The sequence below is a fragment of the Eumetopias jubatus genome, unplaced genomic scaffold, assembly GCF_037043125.1.
Source record: "Eumetopias jubatus isolate StellerSeaLion01/CBP00866 unplaced genomic scaffold, mEumJub1_p1.0 scaffold_4, whole genome shotgun sequence".
Classification (NCBI taxonomy): domain Eukaryota; kingdom Metazoa; phylum Chordata; class Mammalia; order Carnivora; family Otariidae; genus Eumetopias; species Eumetopias jubatus.
Window position 1 is genome coordinate 97,992,402 of NW_028274810.1, and position 16,494 is coordinate 98,008,895.

At 43.0% G+C, this 16,494-nt stretch overlaps 1 protein-coding gene across 3 annotated transcripts in view; it reads right to left on the reverse strand.

The window, feature by feature from the left end:
* Window positions 1–16,494, reverse strand: part of VPS13D (vacuolar protein sorting 13 homolog D) — a 243,374-nt gene that overhangs the window by 145,221 nt on the left and 81,659 nt on the right. For 2 of the 3 annotated variants that reach the window (XR_015768017.1, XM_028108375.2), the window contains exons 34-40: window positions 15,759–15,969; window positions 15,167–15,241; window positions 12,639–12,845; window positions 11,321–11,410; window positions 8,796–8,936; window positions 6,376–6,498; window positions 226–331 (exon numbers count right to left, since the gene is read on the reverse strand). Coding sequence is in view for 2 of the 3 variants with exons in the window: in XM_028108375.2 (XP_027964176.2) it covers window positions 226–331; window positions 6,376–6,498; window positions 8,796–8,936; window positions 11,321–11,410; window positions 12,639–12,845; window positions 15,167–15,241; window positions 15,759–15,969 (953 nt within the window). In the remaining variant the exon portion in view is untranslated. The remainder of the gene's footprint in view (window positions 1–225; window positions 332–6,375; window positions 6,499–8,795; window positions 8,937–11,320; window positions 11,411–12,638; window positions 12,846–15,166; window positions 15,242–15,758; window positions 15,970–16,494) is intronic. The other variant, XM_028108376.2, reaches the window with a different exon arrangement.

The window sequence follows — 16,494 nt, forward strand, 5'->3', positions numbered from 1 at the left end:
AGTGTGTACCAGGGTTGGGGTCATAATTTGGATATTTCAGATTCGGGACCTGCTTCTCCAGCTACAGGTTCCAACTCCGTCATTAATTTCAGCAAGTCAGCAAGTTATCGATTCAAATACAATCCTAAGAGCTTCCAGAAGGGGCCCACCTTGCGCTGCTGGGTTGGTACTGCATAGCCTTTGGTGGCAGAAACGGCTCAGGGGGGCACACTCTGTGGGCCTTACCTGGTGGGCGTGGTGGTCAGGGTGGCAAACCACAAAGTGCAGCCTGTGTGGTTCCTCAGAGCAAAAGGGACAAATGGCTGCCGGCGCTTGGGGGTCTTCACCTCTGCTATGGGCAAACAGAGGAAGGCTGTTAGCGCAGGCCTCTATCTGGGAAGCAGAGACCCTCCCCAGACCTGCACGCGGTGCCCCTGTCTCTCATGCAAAGCGGTGGACGGTGGCAGCCACAGACGTGGAGCCACCACTGGTGTGTCGATGGGACACACGGGATCTCCGTGTCCTCTGCTGCCTGCTATGTGGTGATGGTCCCCCCAACAACTGGCTGTGATGGGGGACAATTCCCAGCCCCCAATCCTCCCACGACTTGCGTGGGCCTTAACTCAGGAGAAGGCAAGGGCTGGAATCAAGACAGAGAAATGGAGCCCCACGAGTCCCAAGGAATATATTCTCAGTGAGTGACCCAAACTGTAGCAAGATACAGCACACATACTTATTCCAACTTTGTCCAAGATGATTCCCTTTCTATAAAAGCTACACTTCAGTCATACTACACATCTTTTAACAAAAAACATTCTTTTCTATTCTTTTAAACCAATAGTTTCCCCCCCCCCTCCCTGGAAGATCAGAAATACACTATCCCAAAACTTTTTAAATGAAATTTTAGCTCATTTTTTTACATCGATACCACCACCGTCTGCTATTAGGTAGGCACTGAGGAGACTGCAAAAGGAGCATAAAGTATGGTTTCTTTTCACAAAAATAGCTTCTAAGCAGGGAAACTGGAAAGAAATACTGATCCATCCAAAACTGTAAGGACCCAAGTTCCAGAGACCTGACTGTAAACAGAGAGAAGTGAGAGTCCATGTGGCCAGAAATGGCTTTCCAGCGCCCAGGCTGCCGAGATCCTTCTGCGGGCACTACTGCCCTGCCGTGTGGTCTGGCCTGGACCGGCATGGGCATGCCGAGGGGACAGGCTCGGCTCCCCTTAGCAAGGGCCTGTGCCTCCTCTCCCGGTCGGTGGGTCGGTGGGTCGTGGTGGCACTGAGACAAAGTGGGAGGTGGTGGCAGGAACCACCAAGGCCTCAGCCACGTGCTCACGCCGAGCGGGCTCTACCGAGAGAAGGGGACATGGCCCACTCTTCCTGCGCACCCAGCTTTAAAGCACAAAGACAGCCTGAGAAAGACCGGGACGCACATGGTCTGCGGCTGCGGAAAATGCCATCTCGAGGTGACCGCACCTGCCCACTGAGAACACCAGAGCAAAATTAAATGCCCCTTACAGGTCCACAAGTTTCCAGCAAAACAAGCAGCAGAACCTGCCTTCTCCCACCACTAGAATAGGGCCTGGGCCAGGGTCATAAAGTCAGTAATCGCTACTGCCTTTTACAAAGTAATCACTTTTTTTTCTTCTCCTTTGTGTCTTCTAAAGTTTTCAGAAGTCTGTACTATAAAACGCTGCAAAGGGGCGCCTGGGTGGCTCAGTCGTTAGGCATCTGCCTTCGGCTCAGGTCATGGTCCCAGAGTCCTGGGATCGAGCCCCACATTGGGATCCCTGCTCGGCGGGAAGCCTGCTTCTCCCTCTCCCACTCCCCCTGCTTGTGTTCCCTCTCTCGCTGTGTCTCTCTCTGTGTCAAATAAATAAATAAATAAAATCTTTAAAAAAAAAAAAAAGCTAAGGCAAGTTCTATTTTGGTAAGGACAGTGGCTGAATGGAGTCTGAGAAACAGTAATCCAATAAATAAACAAATGGTCTGCAGTGTGTCCCTACAATTCTGTGATTAGTCTTTAGAAACACCCCACATACTTCCGACGATAATCTCCTAGAATATCTCCTAGATAACCACCTAGAATACACCCATTTCTCATGCCAATGGCGTCACTTAGTTCCCAAGGTTGGCTTTAAAAAAAAAAAAAAAATGACATCAAGTACAAAATTAAGGAGTAGCTGTGAGGCTGGTGACAAGAGCAGAGGGGGAGTAAAAGATTTAAGAGCTGTCTGCGGGGTAAACAGCACTTACTGTGCCACCTTGAAAGGCACCTCCCTCTCCAGGAGTGCAGGAGAGAGCTGCTTTACTACAGCAGATAAAGGACCCAGGAGGGAAAGAAGCCAGATGTGCTTTCATATCCCACTGTGAGCCAGACTGTAAGTTTCCATTTGCAAATTAGATTTAAAAAGAACAGGTGGCAAATGGCTTTGATCACACCGTAATACAGAAGAAAGTGCTAAGAACCCATATAAAGACAGTCACAAGCATGTTGCTGTGGAATGAAGCAGTCAGGGTAGGCACACGGCTTTGGTCCCCAAGCTTCCTGTGCTGATTACACACACCAGCACAGACTTCAGCAGCCCACTTCGCTGAGAATAAATAACATGGAGTGCTCACAAATCCAAAGCCGACATCTCCTGCACTAGGGTCCAAATCAACTGTGTACTTGTCTTTGGCACAGCACCAGAGAACCACATTCCCAAGTCCATCCAAGAGAGCAGTATTCCCTGGTGGCCCCAGAAAATCTGCCTCGAGTGACCAGACTTCACTCTGTCATAGGCTTAGAGAACCTAAGGCTCCTCATGTCCAACTCGGGCTTCACGTGGCTGAGGAAATTTCTAGCCTGCTGGACTTGTTGCACAGAGCAATGTGGCCCTTATAAACAGTGTAAGTTTTCATGCTATAGAAGCGTCCAGTCTATCAGAAAGGACCTGGTTTGTAAATCATAAGAAATAGATTAAAGTCCCAGGCCTGCTATCAGCTGGTCATGTGCATGAAGGCAAATTACTTTGTCTCCCTCATCAGCTAAGGTGCCCAGGCTGCTTAGCCCAAAAGATGAAATAACAGATGTAGAAAAGCTGAGCGTCTAAATCCGTTAATAAATGAAGATTCAATCATGGGCTTCCTTTGTGAACCCTCCCCTACACATCCATCTCGGTAAAACCTTGCAGGAAAAACCCCTGTCCTGCCCCCCATGCGTGAACACCCCTAGTCTGAACCCCTGATAGAGGAAGCTCAAACGGTCTTTTTTTACAAAATATATCACGACCCTGGCAGGACCTGGTGTTAGCCAAGTACAGACATATGCCAATTAAATCCTACTCCTCAAACAACTACAGGGATGAACATCGTGGCATTCCCATTCCTGGAGGTTTACAGTGTTGCCTATCATATTTACTTCAAAGGTCAGAGACAGAAATAGGGCACATTTTATTTTCTGTCTCTGAAGCACTTCAATTTATAGCTGAAGAAATCAAGGTTTGTCTCTAAGCAAATATTTACTGGTAAATTTTTTCTTCACTCGATTCCTGATCATGATAACGTCTACTCTGCAGAGCCCCTTGCATTGCCATAAGAATAAGCGTTCACTGAGGATTCTATAAACAAAGACCTGCAGCACTGCCTGACGGAGGATGCTCTGCTCCATTTCCTCACTTTTCAAAATGAGAAACCCTCCAATGCTCGGTATTTCTGCCCCATACACTGTGGAGCTGGCTCCACACCCTCCAAGGGTGAGGGTGGACGGAAGACGCGGCACATGGCCTGCTCCTGATATAAGGCGTCATATTCATCAGCTGGAAGTGCTCTCAGTACTCAAACCTGGGGTATCCCATTCAGCTCCCATTCACAGAAAATTGATGTACAAGGCAGTTCTTCAAACAGGAAAGAAAACAAGCCCTTGCTTCCGGCTGTACTGTACCTCTAGCATAGATCTGGTGCTCTAGGTTAGTCAGACTGGCTGTGCTCCTAGTTCTAAGGTAGACAAGAGGGAGGCCTGGTAGACAGGAGAGACAAAGTTAGAGGGTAAGAATAAACATGGTGAATAAGAAGACTCATCTCCAAAACACAAGCACAACGAGAGTACATTACAAAAATAGCAAGCAACATGCAGTTTCAGGATCATTCTGGTCAGTGACTGCTAGGAGCTAAGAAAGTACATGACAAAGCGAGCGAGACATTTTTATGCTAGCTTTTACTGTGGAGGATGTGTCACAGTAGCACGCTCCTGTTTTCCTCAACGGGGGAAAGAAAACATTGTCTACATTCTCTTTAACGGAATGACAAGTCTTGTGAGGCTTTTTCACTTAAAGCGTGTATGCTCTTCAACGGCGTGGAAAAGTTACCGAGACCAGGTGGCAGCTGCTCTGTTCCGACTCGGAAAAGGCAGTGCCGGTGGCGTGCTAATCCCCCAGGGTCCCAAAATTTCAAGGGAAAGAGTGAGTCTGCATTCCAAGTGTAAACAGTCTCCACCAAGGAGTTACCGCATAGTATTACTTATACTATAAGTTAAACATGGAAGGTTTTAGAATGTTTACATTTGATATCTCCATCAAATGTCCTTTGAATACCAAACTAACAAACTGCATAAGAGGCCATGCCATCCAGGTCGACCTGCAGAATCGCAGCCCTTACTGAACAAAGCCAACAATGATGTAAAAAACGAGGCCACTGTTTTCTTTCCCCTGCTAAAGAAACGGTGAGAAATCAGCAACTCCCTTAGGCTGAATTTCATTTTAAGAATCTCTATTTCAAGGGCTCATTTTGAAGCTGGCCTGAATGAAATGTACAAATTTGGGGGGCGGGGGGATGGGAGGGATGTAACTAAATGTTCATGAATAGGAGGACCTGAAAGGTGTGATCTGTTCAACAAGGTTCAAGTCTACAAACTTTCAAGACAAATTCCCCACAATTAATTTAGTAGACCTGTTAAAAGAATACAATCCCATTTGCTACACGTGGTACCACCCAGGAACGTCCAGTAGGAAAAAAGGTTTGGAAATTCAGGTATACTCACTTACTGTCTAATTAAAAAGATTTACTTTTGCAAGCCTAAGTAACCATAAAAATCTGTCAGTAAATAAAAATCCAGCTTTAATTTCACACCGGCGTTTAACACAGAGAAGGCAGCTTATTAACTACAAAGAAAGAAGAGAAAGTTTTGTTTGTTTGTTTTTTTTTTTTTAAGGTAGAGGGGTAGAGACAAAAGAAAATCCTTCATTGGATTCCTGAAATTGGGCCTTCCTCGTGTTTACACTGCATCTGGATTTAAGATCCCCTTGTATGAATAATAATTTCCGAAACATACTCTCTAGGACACATTACATATTACAAAGATTGTTTAGAGTCCTCTGGGTAGACTGTTACATTCTTTTTACACACAAATTGGGAAGGTTACAGGAGCCAGAATGAAGCTGATGATATCTGAACAGCCCTGGCTCCTAAGCAATGACCTTGAGACTCAGAAGTAACAACTGGGGAATACAGAGAGCAAATATAGCTGACATTTCCTTGTCCCTCCTTCCAGAAGTACAAGGCAGAGAGTCCACTTCTACACCCTGAGGAGAGACAAACCCGTTCAAATACTTCACAAACTAAGAAAATCCATCTTCCCCGTGACATGTTTGCAGACCAGATGGAATATTTAGGCATTCATGAGCTATGTGAAGTCCAGCCAGGACTCCCCAAAGAAACCACACTGAAAGAGTTGGGGCTGAGTTGAATTTGGAGGACAATGGCTTATGGAACAACGAAGGACCACGCGGTTGGCCGCCACAATCTCCCCAGCTCTAAGGGAACCAGAGCTCCATGGTGAGGCATTAAATAAGGAAAGAAAACATCGTTAACAGAGAACAAACGGACTGCTTAGTCTTCAAAAGGCTGGGTATTCAATTCTTTCCTACTTTATGAACAATACGGAGCCCTCCTTTTCACAATTTCTTCCATATGGGATCCTGCCTGCCCTCCCTTCAAGAATATATCCAAACTCTGTACCTCTAGACTTGGAAAACTGAAAAGATAGTTTTTAAAATCCAGTCCAAAAGTCCAAATCAACTGGAAAGTTTTGCCAAGTTAAACACACTGACCAGTGGCTGATCTTGATGTGTTTCAGGCACACCAGCTCATATGCAATGTTACCAGAATTTAGAAAATTGCGTATCACAGATCTTTTCTCTCCCACAAAGGTGGAATTGAAGCCCATATTAAAAGTTCAGTATTTTGTGCCAGAAAAATGTCTCCTGCAAAGATTAAAACAGAACTATAGAAGACAGTCAGAATTTCCTGTAGGTTTTTTCACAGAAAATGATGATTCTATTTGGATTTCTCAATGAAACATGACCGTGTTGGTCAACAGTGATTTACTCAGACGTGTAGAGAAAAATCTTACTTTGTCCAAAGCACGGAGGATCCACTGAAGAGCCCATCCAGTCTTCTGATGTGGTTGAATCTATCTCCTTTTCCTGTTTACAATAATCTGCCATCCACGATTCCTTGGTACTTACATACTGGTCTAGAAAGAATTCCCCAAAGATATTAAGTATGGAAATAGAAAAGGTTGAGGGTTCAAGTCAAATAATTTCTATTCAGCAAAACAAGATTTGTTGAATGCCTAACTGTGTGCTAGGCACTATGCTAGGTTCTCAGAAAGTCTGTCCACTGGAGAACTCAGGCTCCCCTGGAAGAAATCAATGTTAGCCAAACAACCATCACCACAAAACCAAAATGTGGAAGGAGCTAAAACAAGGACATAAATAAAATTCTACAGGGGCACAGAACAGGGGAAGATTTATTCTGCTTTGGCAGAAGTGGCACAGTACACACCAAGATCCACAGGAATCTTCAGAGGTGTAGGGACCTTTGTTCTGGGTCGTGAGGAATGAGCAGAGGTTAGAGATCAGGAGTTTACCTACCAATGGGATTAGGGGTGTGGGGACATCCCAGGCCAAGAGAACAGCATATACAAATATTTTATTTTATTATTTATTTTATTTTTAAAGATTTTATTTAATTGACAGAGAGACACAGCGAGAGAGGGAACACAAGCAGGGGGAATGGGAGAGGGAGACCAGCAGTCTTCCCGCAGAGCAGGGAGCCCAATGCAGGGCTGTTGCAACTGCCTGAGCCGAAGGCAGTTGCTTAACAACTGAGCCACCCAGGCGCCTCTACAAAGATTTTAAAGACGTGAAAGTACACAGTACTTTTAGAAAACACTGAATACCTTGGTGTGACTCTGGCCCAACATACTGGGGTAGGGACATAGCAAAGCAGTCTAGAAAAGAGAATTAGTTTGTGAAGCATATGCTATGTCATAATAAGGGACATCATTTTGAGAAAAACCAGTGAGGAAGCTGTTTAAAAAACAAACAAACAAAAAAACACCAATCTTGGGAAGCTGAAATCTAGCTGACAATTCTCCAGGAGTGATTTTATTTACGGTTTTGAGAGGAGAAATATAATGGGAAGGGCAGGTTAACAAAATAATTATGATGTACCACCCCTGGATAAAGACCTTTTCCACTAATTAAGGTATGATATTTTTTAGAACAGCAATTATTGGTTTCTGGTTTTCATTTACAATAGTTGGCTATATATAAGATTTACTTAAATACTAAGAGGTCACAGTAACATTTCTGGGTTTCAGCACAGTATTAGGAATAAGGAATTAGAGGTGAAAAAAACAACAGCTTTACCAGAGACAAGAATGCCTTTTGGAAGCCATTTTTAAATAGACAGATGCTCATCAGAAATATCAATAAAATTCTTCTGCTGGAAGTAAGTTCTTGTTTATTGTAGCTTTCTAAAACACTACCCTAAACTTTATCTAAATTTCCAGATGAACACATTATAGAAGAAATGACATAGGATCAAAATAATACAGTACAGAAGGGTCGTCAGATCAATTATCCGGGAAAATTTACTGAATGAAATCTGATAATGTAAAACGGTGGTTTTATAATTTGGGGATCAATAAACTTATGGTCTCATTTCACTATACATTCTTTTTATCTCATTCTGACATGGAATAAGCCAATGGATATCCTACGAGCCTCGATCACACGCACTGAAGAAAGTTCACAGATGTGCAATAGGACTGTTATCACTCAGATAACTACAGTATTATCAAAAATCAGATCATGTAGATCAATAATTCAAACAGTGAGTGTGGGTTTTCATAGCAAAGGTAGGCAATACATGATTGCATGATAACATTACTCTTCTCTTAGATGACATAAATACAGGCATAGGGTGGTTCTGACTCGCTACATCAAATCAGGGAACATACATTTCAAAGTTTTCAAAGAAACGTTCAGAACACGCATTGTTAGCTTGGCAACCCTTCAACCCAGTGATTTTCAGAGTCAGGTCAACATGATAACCTGATGGGACACAGTACAGCCACTTATCCTACTATAAAGACAATGTCAAGACTATACCTTTTAAGAATTATTCTGTGTGTGAGTAGCCCAAAAGAAGTGAATCTAAACTCACTCCTAGGACATTTAAGAAAAACCTGTGACCAAGCATCATCAGGGAGAGAGTTCATCCCAAATAGAGAGAGAGTTATGTTTCCCAAATAGTCTGAGCTCTTGTTTGATCACTGACAGCATTAATAAGGGATGCCAACTCTGGAGCAATGGGCTGAAAAGAACCATGAAGCTAGGTTAGGGTTTATCAGGAAAGCAGCCTCGATGAGTAAGTGATGTCCAGTGTGGCCCAGATATTTGCTAAACCAGGATTAACAGTCTTCTAGACAAGGGACTTATGTACAGAAAGGTACCGATCTTCTAGAGACAACCTTCCACTCACCAATTAGCACAGAGGTGATGTTGATATCCAAACGGGGTTTGGCCTTGGCTTCCAGCTTCAGTCGGGGAGGGTGGAGACGACTAGCTGCCTGCTGTTGCCAGGATACAGAGCATGGCCATGGCTCAATAAACGGCTCCCAGCCTAAGAGAACACAGGAAATAAGACATCTGTTAAGCAGATATCAAGAGTTTATAGGGGAACACTGTTCAGAAATGCTCAGCAAGGACAAACTATAGCTTAACAGCTTTCTATTCCCAATGTGATTTCACAATGAAAGCACCCTCTTCAGCTACAGGTCACCCTACAGGTGTCTGTGCTGTCTAGAGGATGTGAATGGAAGGACAGACACATGCCCCGCATGGTCTTCCAGAGGTGGGAGGAAGAAGGGCACAGAGCATATGTGCCCTCTCTCTTAAAGTGCAGGCAGGACCTGCTTTTGATCCCCTCAAGATAGAAAAAGGAGTCTCAGACTCAGGATGCAAAAGTACTATCAGTGGCTGAAGTAACCCTTAAATTTGATTCTCCTGCTTACATCAAGAATCCACTGATTGAATAAATAGATACAGCATAATTGGATATTCATTAACTTAAGTTTTTCAAATTTCTGACCTTAAAGTGTCATATGTACAAAAGGTACGAAAACAACGTCTATGTGTGGTTTAAAGAATAAAATTACTACAAGCACTCACGCAGCCACTATTCAGCTTAAGAAATAGAAAATTAAAAGTCCCTTTGAAGCCCCTGAGTGCCACTCTCCCGTGTCAGGCCCCCTTCCCACCAACCCTCTCCCACCCAACCCCAAGTAAACATTAGTTTGCAGCTTTAATCATTTCCTCGCTCTTCTTTATAGTTTTACCACATACATGCATTTCTTCAGAACATGCTGGTGAGTCCGTCCTACTGGGGATCTCTACATAAATGGAATCCAGCCATACGCGTTCTTCTGCAAGTTTCTATTTTTGCCCAACAGCGTGCCTCTGAGATTCACTCACATCGCTGCCATGTAGCTGCGGCACACTTATTCTCCCAGTGAATTGTAATCCACTTATGGATACACCACAATCTATGTACTCATTCTACTTCTGCGAAACATTCCCTTGAGGCCACAGCTTTATGGCCATGAGGAGGAACACCACCACAGTCTTGGACTTGTTTCCGAGCACGCGTGGGCCAGACAATCTCTGGGGTACAGACCTAGAAGGAGTGTAATGCTTATACTCAACCTTGCTACACGTCAGATTGTTTTCCAAAGTGGTTGCACCAACTTCCAATTCTAGTGGCTACAAGTTAGAGTTCTGTGGCTCACAGCAGGGTCACACTTAATTTTTGCCAGTCTGCTGGATGAGAAAAATGGTACCTCCCTGTGGTTTTAAAGACTCAACTTTTCAAGACAGTTAATTTTTAACAGTTTTCTAACTATACTCCATCAGCCACAGATCAGGTGATTGACCAACAGAAATCCAATCCAATATGTAGCATCAAGTAGGTACATTTGTCTCCTCGCACCATTTGGCACTTAGTGACCTGAATGTGTTCACACAACTTTAAAACTAAGCAAGATTTGCTCTGGGAAAATATATGATTCTCAGAAAAATGGCTTCCATATGCCCTGTAAGAGTCTCTCTCAACTTGTAAGACTTGGGTCAGTATTCTAAAGTTATAAACATGCTGAACGGTTAGGCAATCAGAGGGCTACCACTCTTAGAAAGTGAATCCAGAACACGGAGAGGAAAATGCTAACTCACATACAAAAGTAAATGCGACACGTACTCTAGAACCATCGGCAGCACCGGCACAATTAATGATGCTTCATTCTCCAATGAAACGAGAGAGACCGGTTGCTCTGAGGCCTAAGCCTTAGGTTGTGCAACTCTACTTTGTCCACACCTACTAAGAACTCTCTTAAGACAGAGAACTTCACACTCAAACTGCTCAGCCCTGGTTTACCACACCGCCTGAATGTCCATGTGTATGGGCCCTTACCTTGATCCTCCCAGTGGATGGAAAGAAACCTGAAAAAGCTTTGCAGTATTATCCAGGTTCTATGTCTCCAGAAGAATCACCTGCTCTGATCAACAATGTTTTGCTTGAGGGAGTAGGGTACGGCAGATTATACATTATCACTGGCTCAGGATGCTTCTAATGAAACAGGTCCAGCGAGGAAGAAGGATGCTTAAAGTGTAAAACGCTTATGGTCAGAAATCTCCCTTGAAATCTAGCTTCTATCAGGGCCAGACAAATGATCCTTTGCTCCTGAGCAATTCCATGTTCTAGAATGAGCCAACCTCCAGCATCAAAAAAATTAACAAGGAAAACTTCTTTTTAAATAACTCAGTTGCAACATATATGTTAGAGAAAAGAAAAATCTGTGTCTTTTGTGCCCAGGCAGTCACTTGTGTTTCACCTTTCCCTGCTCAGTCCCACCCACCCCATTTCCCTCATATAAAATTTATGTAGAAAGAGGCCCAGGCAAATACTGAAGTGTGGTTTTTAAGCCCCATAATCACATATGCCTATGTACTGACCTGACAGAGCACGGTTGTAATAATCTCCAGAGAGGGTGAAGTGGGCATACCCTTCAGGGCTAGCTCTTGCCTGCTGCAGAAAAGTCAGACCTGCAAAGAAAGCACACCTTACAGCAGCGGCAGGGCAAGAATAACCAGAACTTTCTTTCTTGGATTAAGTCTTAGTGAAGAGACGGACGTGAAACATAGTTGATACTGATGATCTCACAGGAAAGCACGTGCAAAATCTTGAAATTTTGTTCATTGTGGGCTTTCTGCATGAATTCTGATTTTTTTAAAAACACTGTGTTAAAATGTTATTTGTCTTAATTTCTGAGTTTCTTGGCACCCCTTTCACTGTCATGCCTGAGGCAAAGGCCTCCCTCTGCCTCCTTCCCGTCCTAGCCCAGCCCTGGCACCCACGTGTCTCTGTGTATCTCAAGTCTGCAGGAACATAAAAAACATATTTCGCCCTGAATATCTGAAAACTGGAAGGCAGATTGGTAAGAGCAGTTATGTCCTGACAAATATGAGCTCAAAATTTTAAGATTATTATAGAAAAATAAGAAGTAATTATTCCCTGCAGAAGACAGTCAAAATTCCAGCTGTTACTCTCAACGTGGCCCTTGTGGGGCCTTGAAGCACACAGAAAAGGAAGCCTCTCTCATGCACAGAAGGCCCAACTCAATCCCCGGGACGGAATCTTCCTTGAAGGAAAAAGAGGCTGGCAAGGTCAAACAGCGGAAAATTAAATATAAACCCAGTGGTGAGATTTTTCACGTACTCTCCACAGAAGCCCCATCTGACACTGCCTGCGATGACACTGCTGAGGAGGAGGTCCTCGTCCCCTCGTCGCCTGCTACTGAAGGACAGCTCTCAGGGCCCTACGGAGGACACTGTGAGGTGAATGTTCTAGTAAGACTCTGTGTGCTTTCTTTTCAGACATACATAGGGCAGAGCATTTTCTGAGCTTATCTTTTAAATGCCTCTAATAACAGGACTCCCTGTAGTCTTTAGATTCATAAAAAAATAAACAAAATGGAGACATCAGGAATTATTTAGCTAGAGCTGTTAATATAACAGAAATTTCATCAATGACAATGTCTATTATTCCCAAACTAGAGGCTGAAGGCCACATATGGCAAATAAATACACATTTCTTTAAAATACAAATAATGAAAAACAGATGTAAAACCATTATCTAAATTTTACCCATACTGCTAAGTGGGGAGCATGACTATCTCACACACACACAAACATACACACAAGACGGGCCCCAAATAACTCAGTTATCACTGCAAATCTTCAAGACGAATCTGAACATCAGGAAAACACTCACGGGAAAAGGTGAGCTCAGCCAGAGGGACATCACAGTCCATGCAGTCATCGATGAAGCAGATGCACACGCTCTCAGCTTTCACCTCCACTCCAGAGATCAGCTGCGCCGCCACAGGCCCCTGGCTCTCGCGGCCACTTGAAGCCAGGGCAAGAGACTTCAGAGGTTCGGCATTCTTAAACAACCAACTTGCTGCCTTTTTCAGTTGGCCTTCAAGAAAATTTAAAGGCGATCAATTCAGCCAGTTTGCACAGCTACTCAAGCAGCTCACAGAGGAAACATTTTTAGGGACCTACTGGACAGCCCAAGAGAACCCTGCTCCCAGATGTACTTACTCTTAGACTTAAAAAAGAAGAAAAAAACTAGCATAATGATAGAAATTCTACTTCTAGGCAAACAGAACGAAGCCCCCTTGCACACCTTCCACTCAAGTTCACCACCCTTCTGGTTCAAATGCCTCCAGGAGCCATCCCTCCTCTACTAGGACGTCTGTCGGAGGAGAAGAGAGGAGAGGAAGAGACAGGGTCCAAATTCTAGATGTCACTCGGTAGGGAAGTATGTAATCTTGCATGTACTGATGTGCAACTTTGTGACTGTTCTCAAATGTCTTACTCTGTACATACCCTGTCTTCCCCACCAATCAGGAATTCCTCGAGAACAAAGAGCAATGAGAAGGGCATGTACGTAAAATACAACTGTTAGAATAACAGCCCCCTGAACACTACCAGATTGCTAAAGCTATAAAGGAAAGGAAATCAATGCAACCCCATATCTATAAATTACTAGAGGCCAGTACACGGCACAGGGATAAGTGGTTAAGGGCATGCGCTCTAGAAGGAGATGGCCTGGTTTCTGATTCCAGCACCTAGAGGATGCTGGATCTTGGGCAAGCTACTTGGTGTCTGTGCCCAACAACACACACTCACAGGGCTGCTGCAAGGAGGAAACAGACAAGTACATGGAAAGTTCTCCTACGAGCAGAGCCTGGCACATATCAAAGGCTCTACTGATATTAGTTGCTGTTATCATTTTTGTGACTGATGGAGTGACACCTTAGCTACTAAAGAAATAAAAGTTACCATTAAAAAAAAAAGAAAGAAAAGTTACCAAAAGTCAAAAACACTCTTAGAAATTAAAAAGAAATGTTGTGTTAAAGAAAGAGAGAAAAGAATAGAAAATGTAAACACTAAGGGGTATTAAGTTAATTAAACTAACACACAGTGACATCTCGGTAAAAACAAAGCTAAGGAATGCAAGATGACTAGATCCGCTTGCATTTTTTTTTCAGAAGGAAACAGGTAATAGTTAATGTGAATAATCATGTGGCAAGACTAGCATTTTCACACCTAATTGGTTGGAGTTCAACCTGGTACATTTTAGAAAAAGATTTGTCAAGTTGAGTAAAAAGCCTGAAAAATATATCTACACGCTTATACTACTCTAAGTCTCTCCACCAAGGAAATACTAAAAGATACAGACAGAAGTTCATACCAAAAAATATTTATTACAGAACTGTGTATATTTAAAGAATGAAAAACAAAGAATAGTTAAATTAAAATGTATCATTAGGTCAATGTAAAAAAATTCAATATTTATAAATAATTTTAATGACATGGGAAGATGCTGATATTAGTAGACTGTAATAAATTTGCAATTGTAATTCAATAAAACTGTATTGTAAAAGAGGCTATACGATTGTATTTGCAGTACACTCTGCCAACATACACGATATTATACGTATATATGTATACACGTATGTACGGATATATACAGAATGTAAAGAAGTAGAGAGATGTACACATAAGTACAGACTAGAAAAAAATACAGCTTTTGCTTTATCTCCCTGTTTTAAGAAAAAGGGCAACAAAGAGGAAGGTGGGTGGTAGAAAGAGCACAGGCAGACTTGGCTTTCAGTCCATCTTAGCCCCTCACTAACTGGTGACCGCAGACCAGTTTACTTAACCTATCTGAGCCAGTTTCCTTACCTGAAGCAGGGTTAATGATGCCCACCTCGAAGGGCTATGAAGATTCCACAAGAAAACACAGGATGAGGCACACGGGAGTGCAGCGGTCATGCCTACCAGCATCACCACCATTACCAGGGCCACCAGCAACACTGGCTCACAGCATCAGAGCACCTGCCATGTGCCAGACACTTTCCCAAAGTGCTTTGTAGACGGTGCCTATTTATATGAAACCTCCAAGGGAAGTCTTCTTATCCTCTTTCCCAGATAAGGAAGCACTAGTACAGAGAGCCTAAGTGACTTACCTAAGTCACTAATAAGTAATCAAAAAGCAACCCAGTAAAGACCAGAAGCATTGGCTCCAAAGCCCATGTTCTTATCCACTATGAAGTACTGCTGCTCCTCATTATGCCCAGTCCAAGATCACGGTCAGCCCACAGAAAACCACAGAGGGGCTTCAAAATACAGTCTGGCTCTCTAAGTCCCCTTGTGGGAGCAGTGGGGGAAATGGGAAGCAAGCATATTATCAAGATGAACAACAGGTATGGAAACCCTTGAGCGAATTACCTTGGCACACCAAAAGGGCTTTGCGACAATCATCCATGCTGAATCCAAGCTCCTGCAGTCTAGCCAGCTGTAACTCTAGAAAAAAAAGTACATAATTTTTATAAATAATTTTACATAAATGAGTCCACTCATTAAAGGGAAAAAAAAAAAAAGAAATTCCGAAGCTTGTGGCTAAAACATTCCATTTCTCTAGGCAAAAATGGGCTCCGGTCTGGAGACTTACCAAAGTGCACCCTGAAATTTTTAAGAGTCTTTTCCCTATAGTGACTGTGTTTGTAAAAGTTTAAAACTGAAATTTAGTATTATCCACATAACAATGGAGGAAAACTCAATGTTTAAAACTAAACCTTAGCATTATCCACAGAACTCTGGAAGAAATGGTAAAAGAAAAACTAGTGTAAGCTAGAGCAGTCGGTTTGGGGTGTTGTATTTGTTCTTGAAATTTTTAAAATTAGAGCATCATACGTATAATTACACTTAATGGCATACACTTATACTCTGAACAATTTAATTGTGCAAAAGACAATCTTAACAGTGAACCAGAAGGGGAGCTATTAGGCAGACTGAGTGGGTTTCACAGTTCAACACCTACCCAAGACAGGATCTAGGCTATGTCTTGTCCCTTCTCTGATCTCCTCTCCAGCCCGAGACGCGCCGGAAAGGTAACTGCTAATGGAGCTGGTCTCCAAGGCCACTGGGTCCGGCGCTGCAGCATTAGCTTGCTCTGGTATGGATTTTGCAATGGCAAGAAACAGCTGAACATCATTGTAGGAGAGTCTGATATCCAGGGCTTGTAACTGAATCTAACAAAATTGAAAAGGCGGCAGTTTTTTCAAGTTGCATTTGCTTTTATGCCCACACCTCTCACGTGTATGTACAGTTCCCAACTCAAGGTCTAGAAGTCCCGCAGACACTATATTAATTTTTCATTTTGAAGACTGGAAAGATCCTGAAATTAAGCACCAAGGACCATGAGGTAAGACATCTCTGCTACGAAGTCGAATGTTTACAAAACTGCACCAAATAAAAAATAAAAAGCTAGGAGATTTACTACACCAATGAATATTTCAGTCGGATGATTTCCTTACAAGGAGATTAATCATCAAAGCAGAGAATCAGAAAATGGCTCTGGATCACCTATTAGCAGCATTCTGTGAACCCATTTTGCTTTGATCGATTTAATTTTTTTTTTAAATCTCTGAACCCAACTGACCACTCAACAAAAAAATTACCTCTTCTCTCTCCAAACATCACCTTAAATGAGTCCAGTGCCACACTAGTACCTCCCCATATCCGGCCTCCCTCCGACATCAGCAACGCAGAGGCCG